A 24,250-nucleotide genomic window follows, 5' to 3' on the forward strand; every position below is an offset into this window, starting at 1 on the left:
TCACCAATATCAGAAAAACAGAAAAAAATTGCTCAATGTCAGTAAAAATAATGGAAATAATATTAATTTAAGAGTCGTTATGAAACTCTTCAAAAATGAACTTAATTTTATTTAATTGCATGAGTTATATTATACAATTTTTAACAGGTAAACATGAAATAAATCTTTAAACAAAAAAAAATTCTGTTTTTTTTCAGTACGTGCCATATTGAATCCTTTTCTAGTATCCTGAATGTTTTATCAGCAAATTCTAATACAAGAAGTAAAAAAATTTTGTTGGCAGCTATTTCACATCGTTTTTGAGGCCATATGGCATAAACTAGTCATTAGGAACCAAAATTCTTTTAAATGTTTCGACAACCATTCACTTTGATTAAAATGTTCAAAAATTATAGTCATAAGTTTAGTACCTAATTAAAACTATGAATAAATTCAAAAATTCGACTGATGAAATTATTTACAAGCTCTTGAAACTTTAATATTTTGAAGAAAAATTTCATGTTCCAAAATATGACCCCAAATGTTTCTGTTATAAAAAATAAATAAAATTAGAAGAATAGTAAGAGTTAATCATGAAAATATGAAGGAATTACAATAAAGTTGAAAACTCGTGGGTGTATCAAGTAATTTGACAATGCTTTAGTAAGCATTTTATAACTTAAATTTTACATATGTTTCATAACTACATAATATGTATACATATGTATATACATGTGTAACTAGGACTTTTTGATTCGGCCAAAGCAAATTAGTTTGTTCTTTAAGAACATAAAAACTTTTTAAAACTAAAATTTTAGATGCAGTTGATTTAGTGGACGAAACGAATTTAGGGGTTGCTCATCGGAGATCATTAATTCTGTCAATTCAAATTTCATTATAAGAATGCTAGTACTCAAGTACAAGTATTAGTATTATCTGAATTAAGATTAAAATTTGAGATTCTAAGAACTTGACTTGTGGTGAACTAAGGTATATAAGTAAATTTTTTTTAAATTTATTTTTTTTGCTGGATTTATAAGTGTTACAAAAGTTATATTCGTAATGCTAAATATATTTCAAAATGTATGCATTTCAAAAGATTTTGTCCCTTGAGATTAATCAGCTCTGGAGGTAAGATTATAATTATCAAATATAACCTCCCTCACAAGTGAATCAGGTGATGGTAGTGTGTGACAAGACTTCGATAGTGTTAGACCCGTCAAAGTCTACAAACGAAACATAGGATGAAAATGCGATACCAGGTAGTTGAATTAAATAAAAGGAACACCTTTTTGGTACCAGATTGCAAAGGAATTATTTCTTATTTTAACAGTTGTTTTTCGTAACTGCAGATCCTACTTCAAATCATTTGAAAAGGGGTAAGTTCCATTTTAGAATTAATAAATAAGTGTTGAAAAATAAATAACTGAAATAGTATTAATCAGTTAATAATTAGCCAATCAAAAGTCTATGCAACAATTTTCTAACCTAAAGGATAATTATTTAAATCATAGTTTTTCTGTATTAATCTTTAAAATCGCCAGATTTCTTTATAAAGGTTCTAAGAGGCAATTTTATAAATAACTTTTAATATGAAACCTTTTAAAAAAGAAAAGGGATTTTTAAATTTGATGAAAGCATGATCATTACTTTTTTTCTTTTCACATTAACAATGATAATCGGAGGACATTAATTAATACTGGAAGTGGTATTTTATAAATATTTGTCATACTTCTAAATTTGTTGGATTTGAAGAAATAAAAAAATATATATATTACAAAATTACATTATACCTAAAGTGTCAATGTCCATTTCTTTGTTTAAGAGCAGTTGACGCAGGACTAGATTGTCGTTCTTTGCTCTTGGACAATGGACTAGTAGCTTCAGATTTGTTGGTGTTGTTCTCTTTATCAATTCTTCCCACCCTGACGGTTGGACGAATAAGGCCTGATTTTCTTAAAGTTCCATCCTTATGTTGTTGCTCAACTAATGTCTGACGTAGTTTTCCATTTTCAATTCTTAATTTTTCCATTTCCTAATCAAAAACATCAAAATTAATTAGAACTAATTGCTATTACAACCAGCTTTTTCATGATTGTATCTGGATATCTCACACCTCGTCGACATAAATTCTGAGAATTTCTAAATTTGATTGTCATTGATTTAGGACAAACGAACTATAGTGGCGAGTTCAAATAAATGAATTCCTACCAATTTCTATTTAAGATTGGTTTTGTCTAAGAAATTAAAAAACATTTAATTGTTGGAAATCGCATAAATAAGGATAACTAAAGATGTAACAGTATCGGCCCGAGCAAATACGGGATTCAGATTACTTATTTTAAACAAGTTTTTTTTATTTAAAAGAAACAATTTTTTAATTATTTAGTTTTTAGATTTTTTTTACTAATGTTCAATATTCAGCCTATATCGATTAAAATTTTTAATGCATCTTTCTAGGAGGCTGTTGAATCCCAGGCGTTACCATTCTTTCTCTAGACTAATTAAATTGAGTTAAATCTGGACAGCAGGAAGGTCTTAAGTTGTCCTTAGTCTGAAGGGAGGTATTTGGCCGACACGATTCTCATGATCTTTTTTTTCCATTGCTAGAAGCAGGCATTTAATGGGTCTTTAAAGTTTTATTGCAAATTAGTTTCTACAATAGCTATTTCAAATGAATGCTAATTTGAATAGGGCATAAAATAACTCACAACCCAACGGTAAATACCTTTTTTCCTAACATCTTACTGTGCTCCCCATTACATTTAAAGTTTAAAGCAAGAAATTATTAAGAGGCAAATAAAAATTTAGTATCTAATAGATCACCTTTTTCAGTTCGCAGATCGTTTCAGTAAGATGTACTACATGTTTGATCTTTTGTTTATGATTCTGATGTCCAAGCGTTTTAGCATGTTCTATAGCCAAAGCTTTCAATTCTTTTTCTGTATTTTCAGTTTTTGAAAGTAGAGCAGCACGTTCACTTTCAAACTGGACCAATTGTTCTTTGAATGGTCCGATAATATTTTCCAACTCAATATTCCTGGATTCTAATTCATTTATACGTTCTTGTAATAACATATATTTTGATTGATCCCTGAGACAGAATAATAATAATAAGTATATTAATGTTTAAAACTTCAGTAAAACTATTTTGTTAAAATAGTGGCAAATTTTGTTGTAGGTATTTTTCACTTACCTTTGGCAAACACATTTAGATTTAAAGCTTTCATTTTCTTCAAGTAAGGCGCTATTTGTTTGTTTCATTTGGTTTATTTCTTCTTCTAATTCTTCAAGGTAAGTCTTATATTCATGTTTTCTTTTTTCCAACGCTTCAATTTGCGATAAATATTCGGAATTTTTCTCAGCTAATTCTTTAATCTTCTTATCACGCAATTCATTTTCATTTTCAGCATCATTTAAATCAGCTTCAGCTGATTTTAATTTATATACAAAATCTTCTTCTCTAGACTTTAACTGTATAACCATTTTTTGTGTATCATTTAAACTTTGCTGCAAAGCGAATATTTCATTCTGCAATTCAGCCTGATAAATGGCTCGCTCGTCCTCAATATTATCATGTCTGGCCTGTTTTAGTTCATCTATCTGTTCGTGCTGACTTTCAATTTCATTCGTCAACAATTCCATCTCCTCCCATTGGCGTTTTATCATCTCCACTAAACCATCCTTTTCATTGTTTATTTCTTTTATTTTTGCTTCGAGTCCATGTTTTTCTTCTTCTAATTGCTTCATGCTTTGTTTATATTCATCTAGTTTGTCCATGAAGGATTTATTTTCTTCGATTAATTGGTTATTTTCTTCTGTTAATCTTGCTTCGGTTTGTTCATATTTGTTTATTACTTCTGAAAACTCTATTGGATTTAAATTTTTCTGTTGAGCTTCTAATTTTTTATTGTTTGCCTTGTACTGGTCCAAATTATGCGCCAATTCTGTGCATCGTTCTTTTTCCAGTACTAATTCTGAAATCAATTCATCCACATATTTTTCATTATCCCTCTGTGACTCATGAAAATCTTTTTCAATTTCTTTGGTGCGTTTAGTTTCTGCGTCATACATTTCTTTCATTTTTTCATATTCTTCAGAAACTTGTATCAAAGTAGCACTTTTCATTTCAATTTCGTGATTAAGACTATCACATTGACGATCTTTTTCTGTTAGCTCATTCATCAGTTGAACCACATGTTCAGTCATACTTTGCACATAATTCTTACTTTCCAACAATTCAGCAGAAAGTGATGCTATTTTTAAATCTTTGTCAGCTATATCTTGTTCTAATTGATTGATTTCTTCATTTTTTGCTTCAATTTGTTTAGTTAAATTGTTGACTTGAGCGGTTGTTTTTTGAGCACAATCTGTGTAATGATCTAATTTAAGAGCTAATTCTTCAATGTGACGTTCATTTTCGAAACCCGTTTCTTCCATAAGTAGGATGTCTTGTTCAGCTTTGGATAATTTTTGCTTACACTCTTCCACTTCTTTTTCGAGATCACCCACGGCTTGAATTTTTTCTTCTAATTGTTTTTCTAGCGAAGTCTTGTCAGCATTTACTGTTTCTATAGTATTTTTTAATTCTTCTTCTTTAGCTGCAGAGGAAATTTTTAAACGTTCAAAATCTTTAAGCAGTTCAGAATATAAACTTTTTTGAGCGTTCAATTTGTCATTGTAATCATCTTCAATATCGTTGAATTTTAAAGATAATTCTGATATTTCATCCTTATAATTAGATATTCTACTCTGGTATAATGAAATATATTCAGCTCCTTCATTTGCTTTATTCCGATAGAAATCAATTTCTCCTAACATCATTTCTATAGTTCTTTGCTTCTCGTCCAATGAAGATTTAAATTTTTGTGTTTCATCAACCACCAATCTTCTGTAGGTATCTACTTTAGCAACTAGATTAGCTTCTACTTCTTTCACCTGCCCCACTATGGTTAACTGAAGATCAGAAATATTTACTTTCAGCTCCTTATTTTCATTTAATAAAGCTCTAATTTTTTCTTCCAAAGCGTCTTTTCTCAAAGTCAGTTCTTCTTGTGTTTCATTTAGCCGCTCAACTTCACTTTCACTCTCGTAAAGCCTTTTACTCAATACCTGTATAGTTTTACTCGCTTCAGATTGTACTATTTCATATTTCTTACACTGTTTCCTAAGTTTTTCTAAATCAATATTTAATACATCTACTTTATCCTGTAAGTCAACAATAGTTATTTTTTGTTCCAAATTTACAGCCTTTTGACTCTCCAATTCTTCACTAATATGTATGTAATCGCTAAGTTTATTTTCATTTATTTCTGTACATGTATTTAAAGATTCAACTAGATCTTTAATTTTTTTATCGTACTCATCGGCCATTAATTTTACATTTTCCAATATGGTAGTGGCTTGTAAATCGAAATTGTTCGCCTTCTTTTTTACCTCTTCGGATATCTGTTCTATTTTACAAGTGAACTCTACTTGATGTTCCATTCTTTCAATATCCAACTCTGCTTCTAAAGCTTTTAACCTTTCACCCATTTTACGGGTAACCAATTCTACATTTAATTCTGCAGCGGTTGCAATACCTTCAAGCTCTTCTGAGTGACGATCTTTAGCCTTAGCCAGTTCTGCTTTATGTTCCTCAATTAATTTTTCCATCTTTATTTTAGCATCTTTCAATTCTTCTTGTAAGGAAAAATATTCATTTTTCATTTCAATAAGTGATAGCTGATGATCAGCCAAGCGATATTCTAATTCATTATTTATTGCGTTGCTGTTTTTCACATTTTCTTCTAAAATGTTTATCTGAGACTTCAGTTCGCGCACCATCTCCTCATGTTTAACTCTATCTTTCTTCATGTCATCCAAAGTGTTCTCCAATTCATGCTTTAGTTTATTGATTTCATTATTGTATTCCAATCGTACATTTTTAATTTCATTTTCATGCAACTCTTCTTTCTTATTGAAATTACTTTTAAGTTCGGTAATTTCGCTGTGCAAAGAATTAAGTTCTTCATCCTTCTCAATTAACTGAGAGGAGTGTACCCTCTGCAACTCATTTATTTGTTCTATAAGATTCTTTTCCGTTTCAAATCTAAAATAAAGAAATAAACGTTATATTTATGGCAAAAAAATATAAATATTGAAATAAAAATGTTAAAATAATTTATTATAATAATAATTACTTAAATACATCTTCCAATTTTTTCTTAGATTTGCTGGTAGAAGCCATTCCACCAGTAGGCGTACGATAAACACTTCGACCATGTTCAATCGCAGATCTTGGTGTTGCTGGTATTTTCTTTTTGGGAAGTTGAGGCTACAAACAATACAGGTTAATTAAAAAAAATATAATAAAATAAATCACCAATAAATTAAAAATTTTACTTACAGTTCTAAACTGATGATGAGAACATGTGGATGCTGAATCAAGACTTTCAATAGACATAGCTGGCTCAATTTTCGGTTCTAAAAAACGTTTGCTTTTTTCAATTACAGCACCCTTTACCTTTGATTCAAATTTCGGATCATACTTGCCAGGAGGTGGTGCACAGGCTGTAAAATCAATTAAATGTGATTGTTAATGTTATTACTTTTATTAAAATTGTTCGGTAGGAGAGTATAATGGCTGATCGTCAAAAACTACAAAAACAGCGCAATGTTGAAAAATAATAATCCCAAATTTTCTTTAAAATGTAGGGCATATTCTCGTTTATAAGTGTAATTCTCTATTCATCATTTCATTCAATAAACATGATACATTGTTAGGGTCGGCACCCTAACTAGTTTCAAATATAAATGGCAAAAGCTCTCGAGTCCGGCCTTAAAATCGTAATATCGAAAGAGAGAAATAAAAACGAAGGTCATTTATAAATACAAAACTTGAAAATTAAATAGAAATTAAAGAAGGCTTTAATGTGAATAATTTAACCATTTTCAGTATTAGAAAAATAATATCTTACAATATAAAATAATTTTCACGTGTTAGTATTACTTACAATAGAGATCATAATAATGAATAATTATAGATTGTTCTCTAAGAGTGAATCATGACTATTAGTCATTGCGTTGTAAATTTCAAAGAGAATAGATAATTGAAACAGAAGAAAGGAAATCTTGAAAAAGTGCTTTTTAAATGAAATATGGATTCAATAAAGCTTCAAAGATATCTGTAATATATCTCGTAATAAGACATTTAAGTGAAAGTATATCTACAATCTGATTTTAGAACTAAGATGGTATTGTTGTTGACAAAGTATTATTGTAAAAGGAAGATATTAGCCTTCCTTTTAAAATAAGATTCTACTTCCCTCACTTTAATGTTAACGACAGCTAAAATACACATTTTCATAGAAAAATATGTCTCCACAGTACAAAATGCTGTAAGAGTCGGACGAGTGTTCACATAAGAAATCTATTATATAATACAAAAATACCAATACAGGAACCTGTTGCAAATTACATCTATGTACAAGAAAAGAATTGCAACATAAAAAAAAAAAATCAGTTGTGACTAATCACAATTTATCGGCTAAATGCAGCAACACTTATTCAAGGCTTATCAACATTAAAAGGAATGATTTTTAGTTAATAGTAGATAAGCTATAATGCATTTATTTTATGAAGACTGTGATCAAGAAACGAAAAAGAGTAATAGTACGATTCGTAATTCACGAGTAGGATTAAATATTGTTATTATTTTGTCATAAAAGTTGACTTTTTAAAATAGGTTTTCTGTCTATGAAATCCTAGAAAAATTAAGAAAGTAAACCTACGTATTTAACAAATATTTTATGAATCAATAAATTAATAAGTAAAAATGGTAATTGTTAAGTTATTTGCGTAGAAATATTTTCTCATTGACAACATAGTCGCTTTCAGATAAAAATTAAAATTTTGCCATTGAAATGAAAAAATTATAAAATTCTAAAGTTTCGAAAAGGTAGATGTAACGAAGGAGAACAAGTAAGTTTAAAAAGGGGAAGTTCATTCTATCTTATTTTAGCACTCTTCTAGAATAATGTTGATATTCTCCCCTTGGAGGGTGACTACTTTGTCAACATATGGTTCTATTCATATGGTGCTTCTGATTCCTTTACCCTCTCACCACAACCTAGATTTTGTTTTCAGAGAGGTAAGTATTTCTCTGTTTTAACATGGTACCTAACTACGCCTTACTTGAAAACTGACAATAAAAACTGAATTGAGCTTCTAATCGAATACAGACTGCTCGTTCTAAAGAAGAGTTTTAGCTATCATATAACATCATGAAATAACATGAATAGAAAACAACTGAGATGAATACAGGCATGTATTGCTCAGCCATATGAGTGTTCTAAAGAACAAAAGAATTAGAACACAAGTCTAATGCAAAATATGTTATATTATGTAAATATATTTTTTTTTAACCAAATACCAGTTCTTGCTTTATTTTTGTTTTTGGAGATAGGACTTTAGGTGCATCTAATTATTTAGCACGCACATCTGCCTGGATTCAATTTGTACGTATTTCTCACATATATTTTACAAAATTTTGTTTAACTGTTCAATTTTATTATGGAATATAAAATGGTTTTGGTACTTTTTTCTTACTGTATAATGTAAATATCATTTATGAGATGAAAATTGTGGCATTCATTCTAACAATTGCTGCAAATTAGAAATAGAGAAGTTTTCCTCTAGATATCTTAACCCTTTACGATTTATAGTTTTTGAATTTTTTACATTTTCATTCTTCAACAATGCGAGAGACAGTGCGGATGTCTTTCTTGAGTTGCGGCCTTTAGATACTCAAACTCAAGACTCATGGGTTGAAATTTATTTAGCGAGAGGGGCATTGAAATAATGTACAACCATATATCTCCACACAGAGGGTCGCATGCCTTTAGTATCCAAGAAATCTGTTTTTCTTGGTAAAATCTAATTTGAATAAATAAGTATTTGATAAATTCGAAGTACTCTACATTGATTGAAGTACTGTTCTCTTACTCACAAGCTCTTTTTGTGCATGTTTATATCCTTCACAAGTCCCATCTTGCTATACTATTTAAGTGTTAACAGCAAAAAGATAAAAACTCCGAAATGATTTTGGAGATGTCTTTCCTTCTTAATCTAAAGTGCCATAAAAATAAACTTTGCTCTCCTTCAACTGTTTAATGATGAGAAAAATGAAATGTGATTTTTTTATTAAAGTGTTACATATCTAATTATGCAATAATTGTAAGAAATGCCTTTTTTTTGAGATCTCCCTTACTGAAAATATTACAATTTTGCAACATCCGAAACTAGTCCCCTAAAATTCTGAAATGGTCACCCTCATTTTCTGAAGCTACTTGGATATCATAAAGGTAAGTCAGTCATTCCTACTTCACCGTTTAGCATTTGTCCTAATATTTTTTGTCATTGAAATTCCAATCGGCAAGTTATTACCTCGGAATGAGTTCTTAAGTACATTATTTTTTAAAATTTCGAATGTAAGATTGATTTATATAGAGTTTTAAGATTAAGTCTACCCATAAAATTATATTAAATTTTTGAAAAATACACATTTTCTTTCGTTAATATGAGTTTTAAACCGCCAGGGGAAAATTCTAAAAATATGTTGGAACATCCTTAATTAGAGAACCTTAAGGGCATGTAATCCAGAGTACGAAATTGTTATATGATCGCATAAAAGTAAAAACAAACAAAAAACTTCTGCTAAGAAAGTTTATTTTTAAAACTATTTAAGAAAATAAAAATGGATCTGTTATAAAATTAAAGTTTTTTCTCCAATATTAAATAGGGAAAAATAATTTAAAGGGATATACAAAGATACAACAGTTAGAAGCTGTTGATCATGTAATTGATTTCACTTGGGGGTGAACTCTTACAATACGTTAGGTCAGCTGCTAACAAAAAAAATCTTTTGTAATGCTCCCTTTTCTTCAGACACCCTTCTAGACAGCTGCTCACACTCCCCGGGAGAAAGACCGTTATGCTAATCTTATATGGTGAGCAAGTAAGTAATATAGCAAAATAAATCATCTCAATGAAAAATAGCACATTTTAAACAAGTTTTTTTATTGTTTATTTTAAATGAAAAAACAGCTCTTAAATTAGGAAGTATAAATAGTAAAAGATCTGAAATTATTTTAACATTTCGCACATTACAAGAATTGTCTACGATTAAAATTGACAAAATGTTTTGCAATTTGCTAAAACTTAAGTTCTGTTTATTCCTTTAATAAGAATTTATTACTCACTCATTTCTTCATTGAATCTTAGAATCTTGGCCTTCGGGAAAGACATTTTCTGATAACAATGTACAAATTTATTCTTTAAAAAAAATAAAAGCCTCGAAATGTTCTAATAAACTTAAGATTAAAAAAATAAAGTGCTTTCCCTAAACCGTTTCAATAATACACGTTACACACACTAAATACTATATCGAGTAACTACCCTAACCGTAAACACTACACTAAACACGTTAACAGTTCACGGACCAGTTTTATGTCTATGAAAACAACAAGTAGTTGCAGTTCAGGGTTATAACGTTCATTTTTAAAAACTAGCCAATGAGAGATAACCACCAAGTCTTGGACCAATCGGAAAAAAAGTTTAGTCTGATAATAAGGAGGCTAGAGTAGGGAGAAGTACTCTCTCTTTTTAAACCGAGAGAGCAACCCTCTCTATTATGCTTTACATATTCTCCCACTAGAGAGCACTGTTTGTGATTAATACACCTTCGAAATATAAAATATAAACATACCGAGCTGAAGTAATTTGTCGTAATTCAGTACAACAATTTCAAACAATCCTTTCTCTAATCATGTACGGAAAGAGGTGTGATTTGTAAATTTTGGGATAAGATTTGTATTGTAAGTACATATTTTAACCCTTTAAATCAAATAATCACTAACTTTTATTTTGCTTCTATAAGATTATCAAGCTCAAATTAGTGAAGGATTTTTTCTCTTATATTTGTGACTTCTTCGATAGTCTCTAGGAATCTGTATTTTAAGCCCAACTTACATTTTTTTCTTGCTCTTACACCTATTGTAATAGAGTGAATTTTCGAATTGGGTTTTAGCAGAATTATAATTCATATTATACCTACAATAGCTAAGGTACGCAGAGCTGGTTAAAAAAACAATTCAAAAAGCTTTATTTTGTAAATTCAATCGAAAGTACACCGGCTCAGAATTGTTTCGTACACTTATGTTGCATATAAACAGAAACTTCAACAAATTTTCTCGTAAGTAGTTAAATCAAATATAAACACTTTAAAACATTGAATTAAGCATTTTACTAATCATATATTTGTTAGATATGTATGTTTTTGAATGTAACTGCAGAATAGCAGTTAGTGTGGTTTCTGAAAATGTATTGAGGCAGCTGAAAGATATCAACGATTGAAAAAAACAAAATATGGTATTAGTGAAATTTATCTTGAAGAATATTGTCTCTGAACAAATTCTAGGCAATAGTTTTTCTATTAGAGAAAAATGAAAATAAGAAGGTGCAGTTAGGCGAATTTGTTAAAAACGACTGTTTAAAATTGTAATTGAGATAGATATTCGATTTTAAACTTGGGTAAGTTAAAAGAAATCATTTGCATTAAAAAAGTGTATTTTGTTTAAAGATTTTTTTAACATTTCTATTTCAAATTGTCACTCGCCGTGTGTGACAAGGCATCTTTCTATCAGCTGATAGTATTTCTTGTTTAAAATAACTCCTGCAGTATAACTTGAAGTTAGTGATGAGTACGGTGCGTTAGGCGGAAACAAATGTCAGTGGTTGACATGTGGATTGTCTTAAATGAAAGAAATTTTTGAATGCTTCTACAATGTAACCAGAACTTATAAAAATCTACAATGTTTTCTTGCCTAACAATACTTCAGGTAGTTAATATATTAGTTAATATGTACAGAGCATATTAATAGAAAACTAAACTTCTTGCTGGTAACTAAATCAATCTTTTACTATTTTCATCCATTAATCCCCAAACACTTCCGTGTTATGTTGTACTGTTTCATAAAAGATATTCTTCAACAGTAAAATGCTCCGATTTCTGCAGTCTAACTTAAAGTGTGAATTTAGTTACTTGGCCTGTGGAAATATCCATTATTTAATATGTTCAAAGTATAACATCATTAACGAAATAGCTCTAATTGTTTCTTAAATCAACCTTTTTTATTATGATTAATCTTTCCCTTTGGATCGGAATAAGTAATGTTTCGACATGTTCTTTACAACACTTTGGTTGCAGCCTAGAAATGCTCAGCTTTCATTTGGAAATTACATACATCGTAGGCTGCAACATTTTCAGTCCAATAAAACTATTATTTGACTAAATTAAACACTTTTTCTTAGAATATGAATTTTGTTTAAATATTAAATTTGTTAGATAAACATTAATACTTAAACTAAATAAAAGTTATATTTTATAGTCAAATAAGGAAACAGTTGAAATTATAAATCAAGATTTAAATTCTTAAAAACATTTATTTAAATTGAAAGTACAAATCAATGCTGTAGCTTTATTAAAATACTTTTATCTATGTATATTGATTATAAGGTGCGTCGTAGTACTGGGTTCGATTCTAGATCTAGACCTTGGATTCTGTTTAATGGTTAGTATGATAAATTTATTGTAAAGTATGTGGCTAGTCGCCTCCGTCCTAATTTAGTAGTTACGTATAGCACACCTAAAAAAAAATAGGCATTACTATACTTTACTATTATATTGATCCCAAAATTTCTTTATAATTTTGAACCCAAGGTTTTTTCAATAATACTTTCTTTTTCTTTCTTCTACTATTTCTTATTATTATTGGCTTTTCGTACTAACGCACATTAGCCATTTATTTTATAATCTTGGTGATAGTTCATCATCTTAAACAAAAATAAAACTTTTTCCAATATCTTATTTCTTATCAAACTGAATTGTTGATACGAAATTTATCGTAGTTTCCCAGAAAAAAGCTCCGGTTTCTATAATATTATTCTTGTTATGAATTTAATTATAATTATCAATGTAATATTCTTTTCCATTAACCATTGCTTTCATCCCGGGTCCTCACCAACGGTATAACAGCTTGCAGCACAGTATTCTCAACTTTCATCTGAAATGATTTACTCTGTTGTCCCTTTATTATTGTACATGCAGCAGCATCCCGATAAACATAGTCGATTCTCATCCATTTTATTCTGGAATATAGAGTCAAGGAAATCTGCCTAGCACTCTGCCTGTGGAACTGTTATTCAGGTAGGTTTATCTATTATTTCATATCTAACAAACAGTATTTCAATAGAAACTATTTCCCGTTGAATCTGAAAAAGTTGTTTTACCTGTTGTTGAATGTAGGTTTTATTTAGATTAGAAAATACAATAGCGCAATGGTAGACGTGAATATTGTAGAAATTATCCATCAGAGATAACTATTTTTCATGTTTGTATTTTAATTGCATACATGACAAAAATTGAAGAATAATAATGTTAAAAGATTATAAAAGTGTTAAGAAAAAGACTCAATTGTAATGATATCTCTGTATGCTTGGATATTTAATTATTTTTCATTGATAAAAAGGTTCTTAAAAATAATAATATGTAAAACATCAGTACTGTAGCTTATTAATTCACTTTCAAATCAAATTTTTTTAAAGTAATTTCTATAGAATTTTCATTATTACTTAAATACTTTTGAACTAAATTAGACCTTTTTTCATTGAAATTTAATGGGAAATGATTTTATTGTGATCAAGCTATTGTATAATTATTTAGTCAATTATTTCTCTGTACATTCATATTTGTGACGTTAAGGTACTAACTGTAGAAATCGTGAACTTTAGTTTTGGGCAATAGAATTTGATGTAAAAAATTCTTAATCTTTAATTTTATGGAAATCTAAGGAAAAAAAAGATAGTTCTAAAAAAACCGTTAGAAAGTGCTAAAAAACAGAAAATAAAGTAGTAGTTTCAAAAACAGCCACCAGCTAGCGCACTTACAACACCTGTCAACATAAGAAAACAAATTTTAATTTACATATTCGCCACCAGCCATCACTAAACAATATATACAGACGTCAAACCAGATATTCCTTCACTTGTGTGTTGAAGATAGACCCACGCTCGTCGCTCTATTCTTCTCTAGTCTAGAAATCTCCAACAAAAAATCTTGATAATATGTCATGTTGTAAACCAGTAGTGGTTAAGAAAATGTGTTCACATCGTTAGCCGGAAGGTAAATATTTATTTATTTAAAACGTCTGTGAACACTTATGTACATACTATTACTTTTATTATTATCTTAGAAACTTCTTTTTTTCTCAAATGAAACATACTGTTCGGTTGAGAGAAACAAGAGTTTTTGATTTTATATAAAATAATTTATTATTGTTCAAATAGATGGCCAAAGTAAATGTAGTTTCCTATTTTAAATTATATTTTCTTCACTGCTAGTTCCAAAACAGGCCAACGCTACCAGTACGATATACTAGTGGCTTAGAAATAGATAAGTAGGTAACAAATTCCCTATTCTTGGCCAAAGTAAATGCATTTTCCAATTATAAACTAAATTTTCTTCACAGCTAGTCTAAAACAGGGGAACCAGTACGATAACCAGCTAGTACAGGGGAACAGTAAAAACAGTACGATATACTAGTAGCTTAGTAATAGATAGGTAGCTAAGAACATTCACTATTCTTGGCCAAAGTAAATGCCGATTCCAATTTTAAATTAAATTTTCTTCACTAGTAGTTCCAAAACAGGCCAACCCCACCTGTACAGTATACTAGTTGGCTGAGAAATAGATAAGGAGGTAAAACATTCACTATTCTTGGCTAATATAAATGTAGTTTCCTATTTTAAATTAAATTTTCTTCACAGCCAGTCTAAAACAGGCGAACCCTACCTGTACGATATACTGGTGGCTTAGTAATAGATTGGTAGGTGAGAACATTCACTATTCTTGGCTAATATAAATGTAGTTTCCTATTTTAAATTAAATTTTCTTCACAGCCAGTATAAAACAGGCGAACCCTACCTGTACGATATACTGGTGGCTTAGTAATAGATTGGTAGGTGAGAACATTCACTATTCTTGGCTAATATAAATGTAGTTTCCTATTTTAAATAAAATTTTCTTCACAGCCAGTCTAAAACAGGCGAACCCTACCTGTACGATGTACTGGTGGCTTAGTAATAGATTGGTAGGTGAGAACATTCACTATTCTTGGCTAATATAAATGTAGTTTCCTATTTTAAATTAAATTTTCTTCACAGCCAGTCTAAAACAGGCGAACCCTACCTGTACGATATACTGGTGGCTTAGTAATAGATTGGTAGGTGAGAACATTCACTATTCTTGGCTAATATAAATGTAGTTTCCTATTTTAAATTAAATTTTCTTCACAGCCAGTCTAAAAGAAGCGAACCCTACCTGAACGATATACTGGTGGCTTAGTAATAGATAGGTAGGTAAGAACATTCACTATTCTTGGCTAATATAAATGTAGTTTCCTATTTTAAATTAAATTTTCTTCACAGCCAGTCTAAAACAGGCGAACCCTACCTGTACGATATACTGGTGGCTTAGTAATAGATTGGTAGGTGAGAACATTCACTATTCTTGGCTAATATAAATGTAGTTTCCTATTTTAAATTAAATTTTCTTCACAGCCAGTATAAAACAGGCGAACCCTACCTGTACGATATACTGGTGGCTTAGTAATAGATTGGTAGGTGAGAACATTCACTATTCTTGGCTAATATAAATGTAGTTTCCTATTTTAAATAAAATTTTCTTCACAGCCAGTCTAAAACAGGCGAACCCTACCTGTACGATGTACTGGTGGCTTAGTAATAGATTGGTAGGTGAGAACATTCACTATTCTTGGCTAATATAAATGTAGTTTCCTATTTTAAATTAAATTTTCTTCACAGCCAGTCTAAAACAGGCGAACCCTACCTGTACGATATACTGGTGGCTTAGTAATAGATTGGTAGGTGAGAACATTCACTATTCTTGGCTAATATAAATGTAGTTTCCTATTTTAAATTAAATTTTCTTCACAGCCAGTCTAAAACAGGCGAACCCTACCTGTACGATGTACTGGTGGCTTAGTAATAGATTGGTAGGTGAGAACATTCACTATTCTTGGCTAATATAAATGTAGTTTCCTATTTTAAATTAAATTTTCTTCACAGCCAGTCTAAAACAGGCGAACCCTACCTGTACGATGTACTGGTGGCTTAGTAATAGATTGGGAGGTGAGAACATTCACTATTCTTGGCTAATATAAATGTAGTTTCCTATTTTAAATTAAATTTTCTTCACAGCCAGTCTAAAACAGGCGAACCCTACCTGTACGATGTACTGGTGGCTTAGTAATAGATTGGGAGGTGAGAACATTCACTATTCTTGGCTAATATAAATGTAGTTTCCTATTTTAAATTAAATTTTCTTCACAGCCAGTCTAAAACAGGCGAACCCTACCTGTACGATGTACTGGTGGCTTAGTAATCGATTGGTAGGTGAGAACATTCACTATTCTTGGCTAATATAAATGTAGTTTCCTATTTTAAATTAAATTTTCTTCACAGCCAGTCTAAAACAGGCGAACCCTACCTGTACGATGTACTGGTGGCTTAGTAATAGATTGGTAGGTGAGAACATTCACTATTCTTGGCTAATATAAATGTAGTTTCCTATTTTAAATTAAATTTTCTTCACAGCCAGTCTAAAAGAAGCGAACCCTACCTGAACGATATACTGGTGGCTTAGTAATAGATAGGTAGGTAAGAACATTCACTATTCTTGGCTAATATAAATGTAGTTTCCTATTTTAAATTAAATTTTCTTCACACCCAGTCTAAAACAGACGAACCCTACCTGTACGATGTACTGGTGGCTTAGTAATAGATATGTAGGTAAGAACATTCACTATTCTTGGCTAATATAAATGTAGTTTCCTATTTTAAATTAAATTTTCTTCACACCCAGTCTAAAAGAAGCGAACCCTACCTGAACGATATACTGGTGGCTTAGTAATAGATAGGTAGGTGAGAACATTCACTATTCTTGGCTAATATAAATGTAGTTACCTATTTTAAATTAAATTTTCTTCACAGCCAGTCTAAAAGAAGCGAACCCTACCTGAACGATATACTGGTGGCTTAGTAATAGATAGGTAGGTGAGAACATTCACTATTCTTGGCTAATATAAATGTAGTTTCCTATTTTAAATTAAATTTTCTTCACAGCCAGTCTAAAAGAAGCGAACCCTACCTGAACGATATACTGGTGGCTTAGTAATAGATAGATAGGTGAGAACATTCACTATTCTTGGCTAATATAAATGTAGTTTCCTATTTTAAATTAAATTTTCTTCACAGCCAGTCTAAAAGAAGCGAACCCTACCTGAACGATATACTGGTGGCTTAGTAATAGATAGGTAGGTGAGAACATTCACTATTCTTGGCTAATATAAATGTAGTTTCCTATTTTAAATTAAATTTTCTTCACAGCCAGTCTAAAACAAGCGAACCCTACCTGAACGATATACTGGTGGCTTAGTAATAGATAGGTAGGTGAGAACATTCACTATTCTTGGCTAATATAAATGTAGTTTCCTATTTTAAATTAAATTTTCTTCACAGCCAGTCTATAACAGACGAACCCTACCTGTACGATGTACTGGTGGCTTAGTAATAGATATGTAGGTAAGAACATTCACTATTCTTGGCTAATATAAATGTAGTTTCCTATTTTAAATTAAATTTTCTTCACAGCCAGTCTAAAACAAGCGAACCCTACCTGTTCGATGTACTGGTGGCTTAGTAATAGATATGTAGGTAAGAACATTCACTATTCTTGGCTAATATAAATGTAGTTTCCTATTTTAAATTAAATTTTCTTCACAGCCAGTCTAAAACAGACGAACCCTACCTGTACGATGTACTGGTGGCTTAGTAATAGATATGTAGGTAAGAACATTCACTATTCTTGGCTAATATAAATGTAGTTTCCTATTTTAAATTAAATTTTCTTCACAGCCAGTCTAAAACAGACGAACCCTACCTGTACGATGTACTGGTGGCTTAGTAATAGATATGTAGGTAAGAACATTCACTATTCTTGGCTAATATAAATGTAGTTTCCTATTTTAAATTAAATTTTCTTCACAGGCAGTCTAAAACAGGCGAACCCATACTGTACGATATACTGGTGACTTACTAATAGATATGTAGGTAAGAACATTCACTATTCTTGGCTAATATAAATGTAGTTTCCTATTTTAAATTAAATTTTCTTCATAGCCAGTCTATAACAGGCCAACTCCACCTGTACGATATACTAGTGGGTCAGAAATAGATAAGGAGGTAAAACATTCACTATTCTTGGCTAATATAAATGTAGTTACCTATTTTAAATTAAATTTTCTTCACAAACAGTCTAAAGCAGGCGAACCAGAGCTGTACGATATCCTGGTGGCTTAGTAATGGATAGGTAGGTGAAAATATTCACTATTCTTGGCTAATATAAATGTAGTTTCCTATCTTAAATTAAATTTTGTTCACAGCCAGTCTAAAACAGGCGAACCAGAGCTGTACGATATCCTAGTAGCTTAGTATTGGATAGGTAGGTAACAACATTCACTATTCTCGGCTAATATAAATGTAGGTTCCTATTTTAAATTAAATTTTCTTCACAGCCAGTCTAAAAGAAGCGAACCCTACCTGAACGATATACTGTTAACTTACTAATAGTTAAGTAGGTAAGAACATTCACTATTCTTGGCTAATATAACTGTAGTTTCCTATTTTAAATTAAATTTTCTTCACAGCCAGTCTAAAACAGGCTAACCAGAGCTGTATGATATCCTGGTTGCTTAGTAATGGATAGGTAGGTAAAAATATTCACTATTCTTAGCTAATATAACTGTAGTTTCCTATTTTAAATTAAATTTTCTTCACAACCAGTCTAAAACAGGCGAACCAGAGCTGTACGATATTCTGGTGGCTTAGTAATAGATATGTAGGTAAGAACATTCACTATTCTTGGCTAATATAAATGTAGTTTCCTATTTTAAATTAAATTTTCTTCACAGCCAGTCTAAAAGAAGCGAACCCTACCTGTACCATGTACTGGTGGCTTAGTAATAGATATGTAGGTAAGAACATTCACTATTCTTGGCTAATATAAATGTAGTTTCCTATTTTAAATTAAATTTTCTTCACAGCCAGTCTAAAAGGAGCGAACCCTACCTGTACGATGTACTGGTGGCTTAGTAATAGATATGTAGGTAAGAACATTCACTATTCTTGGCTAATATAAATGTAGTTTCCTATTTTAAATTAAATTTTCTTCACAGCCAGTCTAAAACAGGCGAACCCTACCTGTACGATGTCCTGGTGGCTTAGTAATAGATATGTAGGTAAGAACATTCACTATTCTTGGCTAATATAAATGTAGTTTCCTATTTTAAATGAAATTTTCTTCACACCCAGTCTAAAACAGACGAACCCTACCTGTAGGATGTACTGGTGGCTTAGTAATAGATATATAGGTAAGAACATTCACTATTCTTGGCTAATATAAATGTAGTTTCCTATTTTAAATTAAATTTTCTTCACACCCAGTCTAAAACAGGCGAACCCTACCTGTACGATGTCCTGGTGGCTTAGTAATAGATATGTAGGTAAGAACATTCAGTATTCTTGGCTAATATAAATGTAGTTTCCTATTTTAAATTAAATTTTCTTCACAGCCAGTCTAAAACAGACGAACCATACCTGTACGATGTACTGGTGGCTTAGTAATAGATATGTAGGTAAGAACATTCACTATTCTTGGCTAATATAAATGTAGTATCCTATTTTAAATTAAATTTTCTTCACAGCCAGTCTAAAACAGGCGAACCAGAGCTGTACGATATCCTGGTTGCTTAGTAATAGATAGGTAGGTAACAACATTCACTATTCTTGGCTAATATAAATGTAGTTTCCTATTTTAAATTAAATTTTCTTCACACCCAGTCTAAAACAGACGAACCCTACCTGTACGATGTACTGGTGGCTTAGTAATGGATAGGGAGGTAACAACATTCACTATTCTTGGCTAATATAAATGTAGTTTCCTATTTTAAATTAAATTTTCTTCACAGCCAGTCTAAAACAGACGAACCCTACCTGTACGATGTACTGGTGGCTTAGTAATAGATATGTAGGTAACAACATTCACTATTCTTGGCTAATATAAATGTAGTTTCCTATTTTAAATTAAATTTTCTTCACAGCCAGTCTAAAAGAAGCGAACCCTACCTGAACAATATACTATTGGCTTGGTAATAGATAGCTAGGTAAGAACATTCACTATTCTTGGCTAATATAAATGTAGTATCCTATTTTAAATTAAATTTTCTTCACAGCCAGTCTAAAACAGGCGAACCACAGCTGTACGATATCCTGGTTGCTTAGTAATAGATAGGTAGGTAACAACATTCACTATTCTTGGCTAATATAAATGTAGTTTCCTATTTTAAATTAAATTTTCTTCACACCCAGTCTAAAACAGACGAACCCTACCTGTACGATGTACTGGTGGCTTAGTAATGGATAGGGAGGTAACAACATTCACTATTCTTGGCTAATATAAATGTAGTTTCCTATTTTAAATTAAATTTTCTTCACAGCCAGTCTAAAAGAAGCGAACCCTACCTGTACGATATCCTGGTGGCTTAGTAATGGATAGGGAGGTAACAACATTCACTATTCTTGGCTAATATAAATGTAGTTTCCTATTTTAAATTAAATTTTCTTCACAGCCAGTCTAAAAGAAGCGAACCCTACCTGAACAATATACTATTGGCTTGGTAATAGATAGCTAGGTAAGAACATTCACTATTCTTGGCTAATATAAATGTAGTATCCTATTTTAAATTAAATTTTCTTCGCAGCCAGTCTAAAACAGGCGAACCAGAGCTGTACGATATCCTGGTTGCTTAGTAATAGATAGGTAGGTAACAACATTCACTATTCTTGGCTAATATAAATGTAGTTTCCTATTTTAAATTAAATTTTCTTCACAGCCAGTCTAAAACAGGCGAACCCTACCTGTACGATGTACTGGTGGCTTAGTAATAGATTGGTAGGTGAGAACATTCACTATTCTTGGCTAATATAAATGTAGTTTCCTATTTTAAATTAAATTTTCTTCACAGCCAGTCTAAAACAGGCGAACCCTACCTGTACGATGTACTGGTGGCTTAGTAATAGATTGGGAGGTGAGAACATTCACTATTCTTGGCTAATATAAATGTAGTTTCCTATTTTAAATTAAATTTTCTTCACTACCAGTCTAAAACAGGCGAACCCTACCTGTACGATGTACTGGTGGCTTAGTAATAGATTGGGAGGTGAGAACATTCACTATTCTTGGCTAATATAAATGTAGTTTCCTATTTTAAATTAAATTTTCTTCACAGCCAGTCTAAAACAGGCGAACCCTACCTGTACGATGTACTGGTGGCTTAGTAATCGATTGGTAGGTGAGAACATTCACTATTCTTGGCTAATATAAATGTAGTTTCCTATTTTAAATTAAATTTTCTTCACAGCCAGTCTAAAACAGGCGAACCCTACCTGTACGATGTACTGGTGGCTTAGTAATAGATTGGTAGGTGAGAACATTCACTATTCTTGGCTAATATAAATGTAGTTTCCTATTTTAAATTAAATTTTCTTCACAGCCAGTCTAAAAGAAGCGAACCCTACCTGAACGATATACTGGTGGCTTAGTAATAGATAGGTAGGTAAGAACATTCACTATTCTTGGCTAATATAAATGTAGTTTCCTATTTTAAATTAAATTTTCTTCACACCCAGTCTAAAACAGACGAACCCTACCTGTACGATGTACTGGTGGCTTAGTAATAGATATGTAGGTAAGAACATTCACTATTCTTGGCTAATATAAATGTAGTTTCCTATTTTAAATTAAATTTTCTTCACACCCAGTCTAAAAGAAGCGAACCCTACCTGAACGATATACTGGTGGCTTAGTAATAGATAGGTAGGTGAGAACATTCACTATTCTTGGCTAATATAAATGTAGTTACCTATTTTAAATTAAATTTTCTTCACAGCCAGTCTAAAAGAAGCGAACCCTACCTGAACGATATACTGGTGGCTTAGTAATAGATAGGTAGGTGAGAACATTCACTATTCTTGGCTAATATAAATGTAGTTTCCTATTTTAAATTAAATTTTCTTCACAGCCAGTCTAAAAGAAGCGAACCCTACCTGAACGATATACTGGTGGCTTAGTAATAGATAGATAGGTGAGAACATTCACTATTCTTGGCTAATATAAATGTAGTTTCCTATTTTAAATTAAATTTTCTTCACAGCCAGTCTAAAAGAAGCGAACCCTACCTGAACGATATACTGGTGGCTTAGTAATAGATAGGTAGGTGAGAACATTCACTATTCTTGGCTAATATAAATGTAGTTTCCTATTTTAAATTAAATTTTCTTCACAGCCAGTCTAAAACAAGCGAACCCTACCTGAACGATATACTGGTGGCTTAGTAATAGATAGGTAGGTGAGAACATTCACTATTCTTGGCTAATATAAATGTAGTTTCCTATTTTAAATTAAATTTTCTTCACAGCCAGTCTATAACAGACGAACCCTACCTGTACGATGTACTGGTGGCTTAGTAATAGATATGTAGGTAAGAACATTCACTATTCTTGGCTAATATAAATGTAGTTTCCTATTTTAAATTAAATTTTCTTCACAGCCAGTCTAAAACAAGCGAACCCTACCTGTTCGATGTACTGGTTGCTTAGTAATAGATATGTAGGTAAGAACATTCACTATTCTTGGCTAATATAAATGTAGTTTCCTATTTTAAATTAAATTTTCTTCACAGCCAGTCTAAAACAGACGAACCCTACCTGTACGATGTACTGGTGGCTTAGTAATAGATATGTAGGTAAGAACATTCACTATTCTTGGCTAATATAAATGTAGTTTCCTATTTTAAATTAAATTTTCTTCACAGCCAGTCTAAAACAGACGAACCCTACCTGTACGATGTACTGGTGGCTTAGTAATAGATATGTAGGTAAGAACATTCACTATTCTTGGCTAATATAAATGTAGTTTCCTATTTTAAATTAAATTTTCTTCACAGGCAGTCTAAAACAGGCGAACCCATACTGTACGATATACTGGTGACTTACTAATAGATATGTAGGTAAGAACATTCACTATTCTTGGCTAATATAAATGTAGTTTCCTATTTTAAATTAAATTTTCTTCACAGCCAGTCTATAACAGGCAAACTCCACCTGTACGATATACTAGTGGGTCAGAAATAGATAAGGAGGTAAAACATTCACTATTCTTGGCTAATATAAATGTAGTTACCTATTTTAAATTAAATTTTCTTCACAAACAGTCTAAAGCAGGCGAACCAGAGCTGTACGATATCCTGGTGGCTTAGTAATGGATAGGTAGGTGAAAATATTCACTATTCTTGGCTAATATAAATGTAGTTTCCTATCTTAAATTAAATTTTGTTCACAGCCAGTCTAAAACAGGCGAACCAGAGCTGTACGATATCCTGGTAGCTTAGTATTGGATAGGTAGGTAACAACATTCACTATTCTCGGCTAATATAAATGTAGGTTCCTATTTTAAATTAAATTTTCTTCACAGCCAGTCTAAAAGAAGCGAACCCTACCTGAACGATATACTGTTAACTTACTAATAGTTAAGTAGGTAAGAACATTCACTATTCTTGGCTAATATAACTGTAGTTTCCTATTTTAAATTAAATTTTCTTCACAGCCAGTCTAAAACAGGCTAACCAGAGCTGTATGATATCCTGGTTGCTTAGTAATGGATAGGTAGGTAAAAATATTCACTATTCTTAGCTAATATAACTGTAGTTTCCTATTTTAAATTAAATTTTCTTCACAACCAGTCTAAAACAGGCGAACCGGAGCTGTACGATATTCTGGTGGCTTAGTAATAGATATGTAGGTAAGAACATTCACTATTCTTGGCTAATATAAATGTAGTTTCCTATTTTAAATTAAATTTTCTTCACAGCCAGTCTAAAAGAAGCGAACCCTACCTGTACCATGTACTGGTGGCTTAGTAATAGATATGTAGGTAAGAACATTCACTATTCTTGGCTAATATAAATGTAGTTTCCTATTTTAAATTAAATTTTCTTCACAGCCAGTCTAAAAGAAGCGAACCCTACCTGTACGATGT

The 24,250-nt window shown here is 31.2% G+C and overlaps 2 protein-coding genes across 9 annotated transcripts in view; one reads left to right on the top strand and one right to left on the bottom strand.

Annotated features, from left to right (window-relative positions):
* Positions 1 to 387: 387 nt before the first annotated feature.
* LOC141460359 (uncharacterized) lies at positions 388 to 10,429 on the bottom strand. Of its 2 annotated transcripts, none has more exons than XM_074140280.1 (7): positions 10,221 to 10,429; positions 6,368 to 6,531; positions 6,162 to 6,295; positions 3,176 to 6,070; positions 2,806 to 3,073; positions 1,773 to 2,014; positions 388 to 526 (listed from the first exon to the last, which is right to left on the bottom strand). In XM_074140280.1, exons 1-6 carry the CDS (start codon positions 10,264 to 10,266, stop codon positions 1,781 to 1,783), a joined length of 3,741 nt encoding a protein of 1,246 aa, XP_073996381.1. In that variant the 5' UTR covers positions 10,267 to 10,429; the 3' UTR covers positions 388 to 526; positions 1,773 to 1,780. The 2 variants fall into 2 exon arrangements, with proteins under 2 accessions (XP_073996381.1, XP_073996382.1); XM_074140281.1 differs by lacking the exon at positions 388 to 526 and adding an exon at positions 720 to 856.
* LOC141460362 (uncharacterized) overlaps positions 1,223 to 24,250 on the top strand; it is a 95,600-nt gene continuing 72,572 nt past the window's right edge. For 2 of the 7 annotated variants that reach the window (XR_012461877.1, XM_074140294.1), the window contains exons 1-2: positions 3,257 to 3,273; positions 6,190 to 6,310. The gene's annotated coding sequence lies outside the window, so the exon portion shown is untranslated. Of the gene's footprint in view, positions 1,359 to 3,160; positions 3,274 to 6,189; positions 6,311 to 7,004; positions 7,142 to 7,347; positions 7,534 to 8,106; positions 8,244 to 10,709; positions 10,836 to 14,071; positions 14,201 to 24,250 lie in introns of those variants that run through there. The other 5 variants (XR_012461880.1, XR_012461881.1, XR_012461882.1 and 2 more) reach the window with 5 other exon arrangements.

The sequence above is a fragment of the Rhodnius prolixus genome, unplaced genomic scaffold (genome assembly GCF_049639745.1).
Source record: "Rhodnius prolixus isolate KJV_2025 unplaced genomic scaffold, Rpr scaffold_6, whole genome shotgun sequence".
Taxonomy (NCBI): domain Eukaryota; kingdom Metazoa; phylum Arthropoda; class Insecta; order Hemiptera; family Reduviidae; genus Rhodnius; species Rhodnius prolixus.

Bases quoted from the DNA above. Each gene is read 5' to 3' on its own strand.
- LOC141460359 (XM_074140280.1), bottom strand. From the start codon at position 10,266: ATGTCTTTCCCGAAGGCCAAGATTCTAAGATTCAATGAAGAAATGA. The intron at 6,532-10,220 runs GTGAGTAATAAA...TTGATTTTACAG, and splicing joins AAGATTCAATGAAGAAATGA to CCTGTGCACCACCTCCTGGC. The intron at 3,074-3,175 runs GTAAGTGAAAAA...ATTCTGTCTCAG, and splicing joins TCTAAATGTGTTTGCCAAAG to GGATCAATCAAAATATATGT.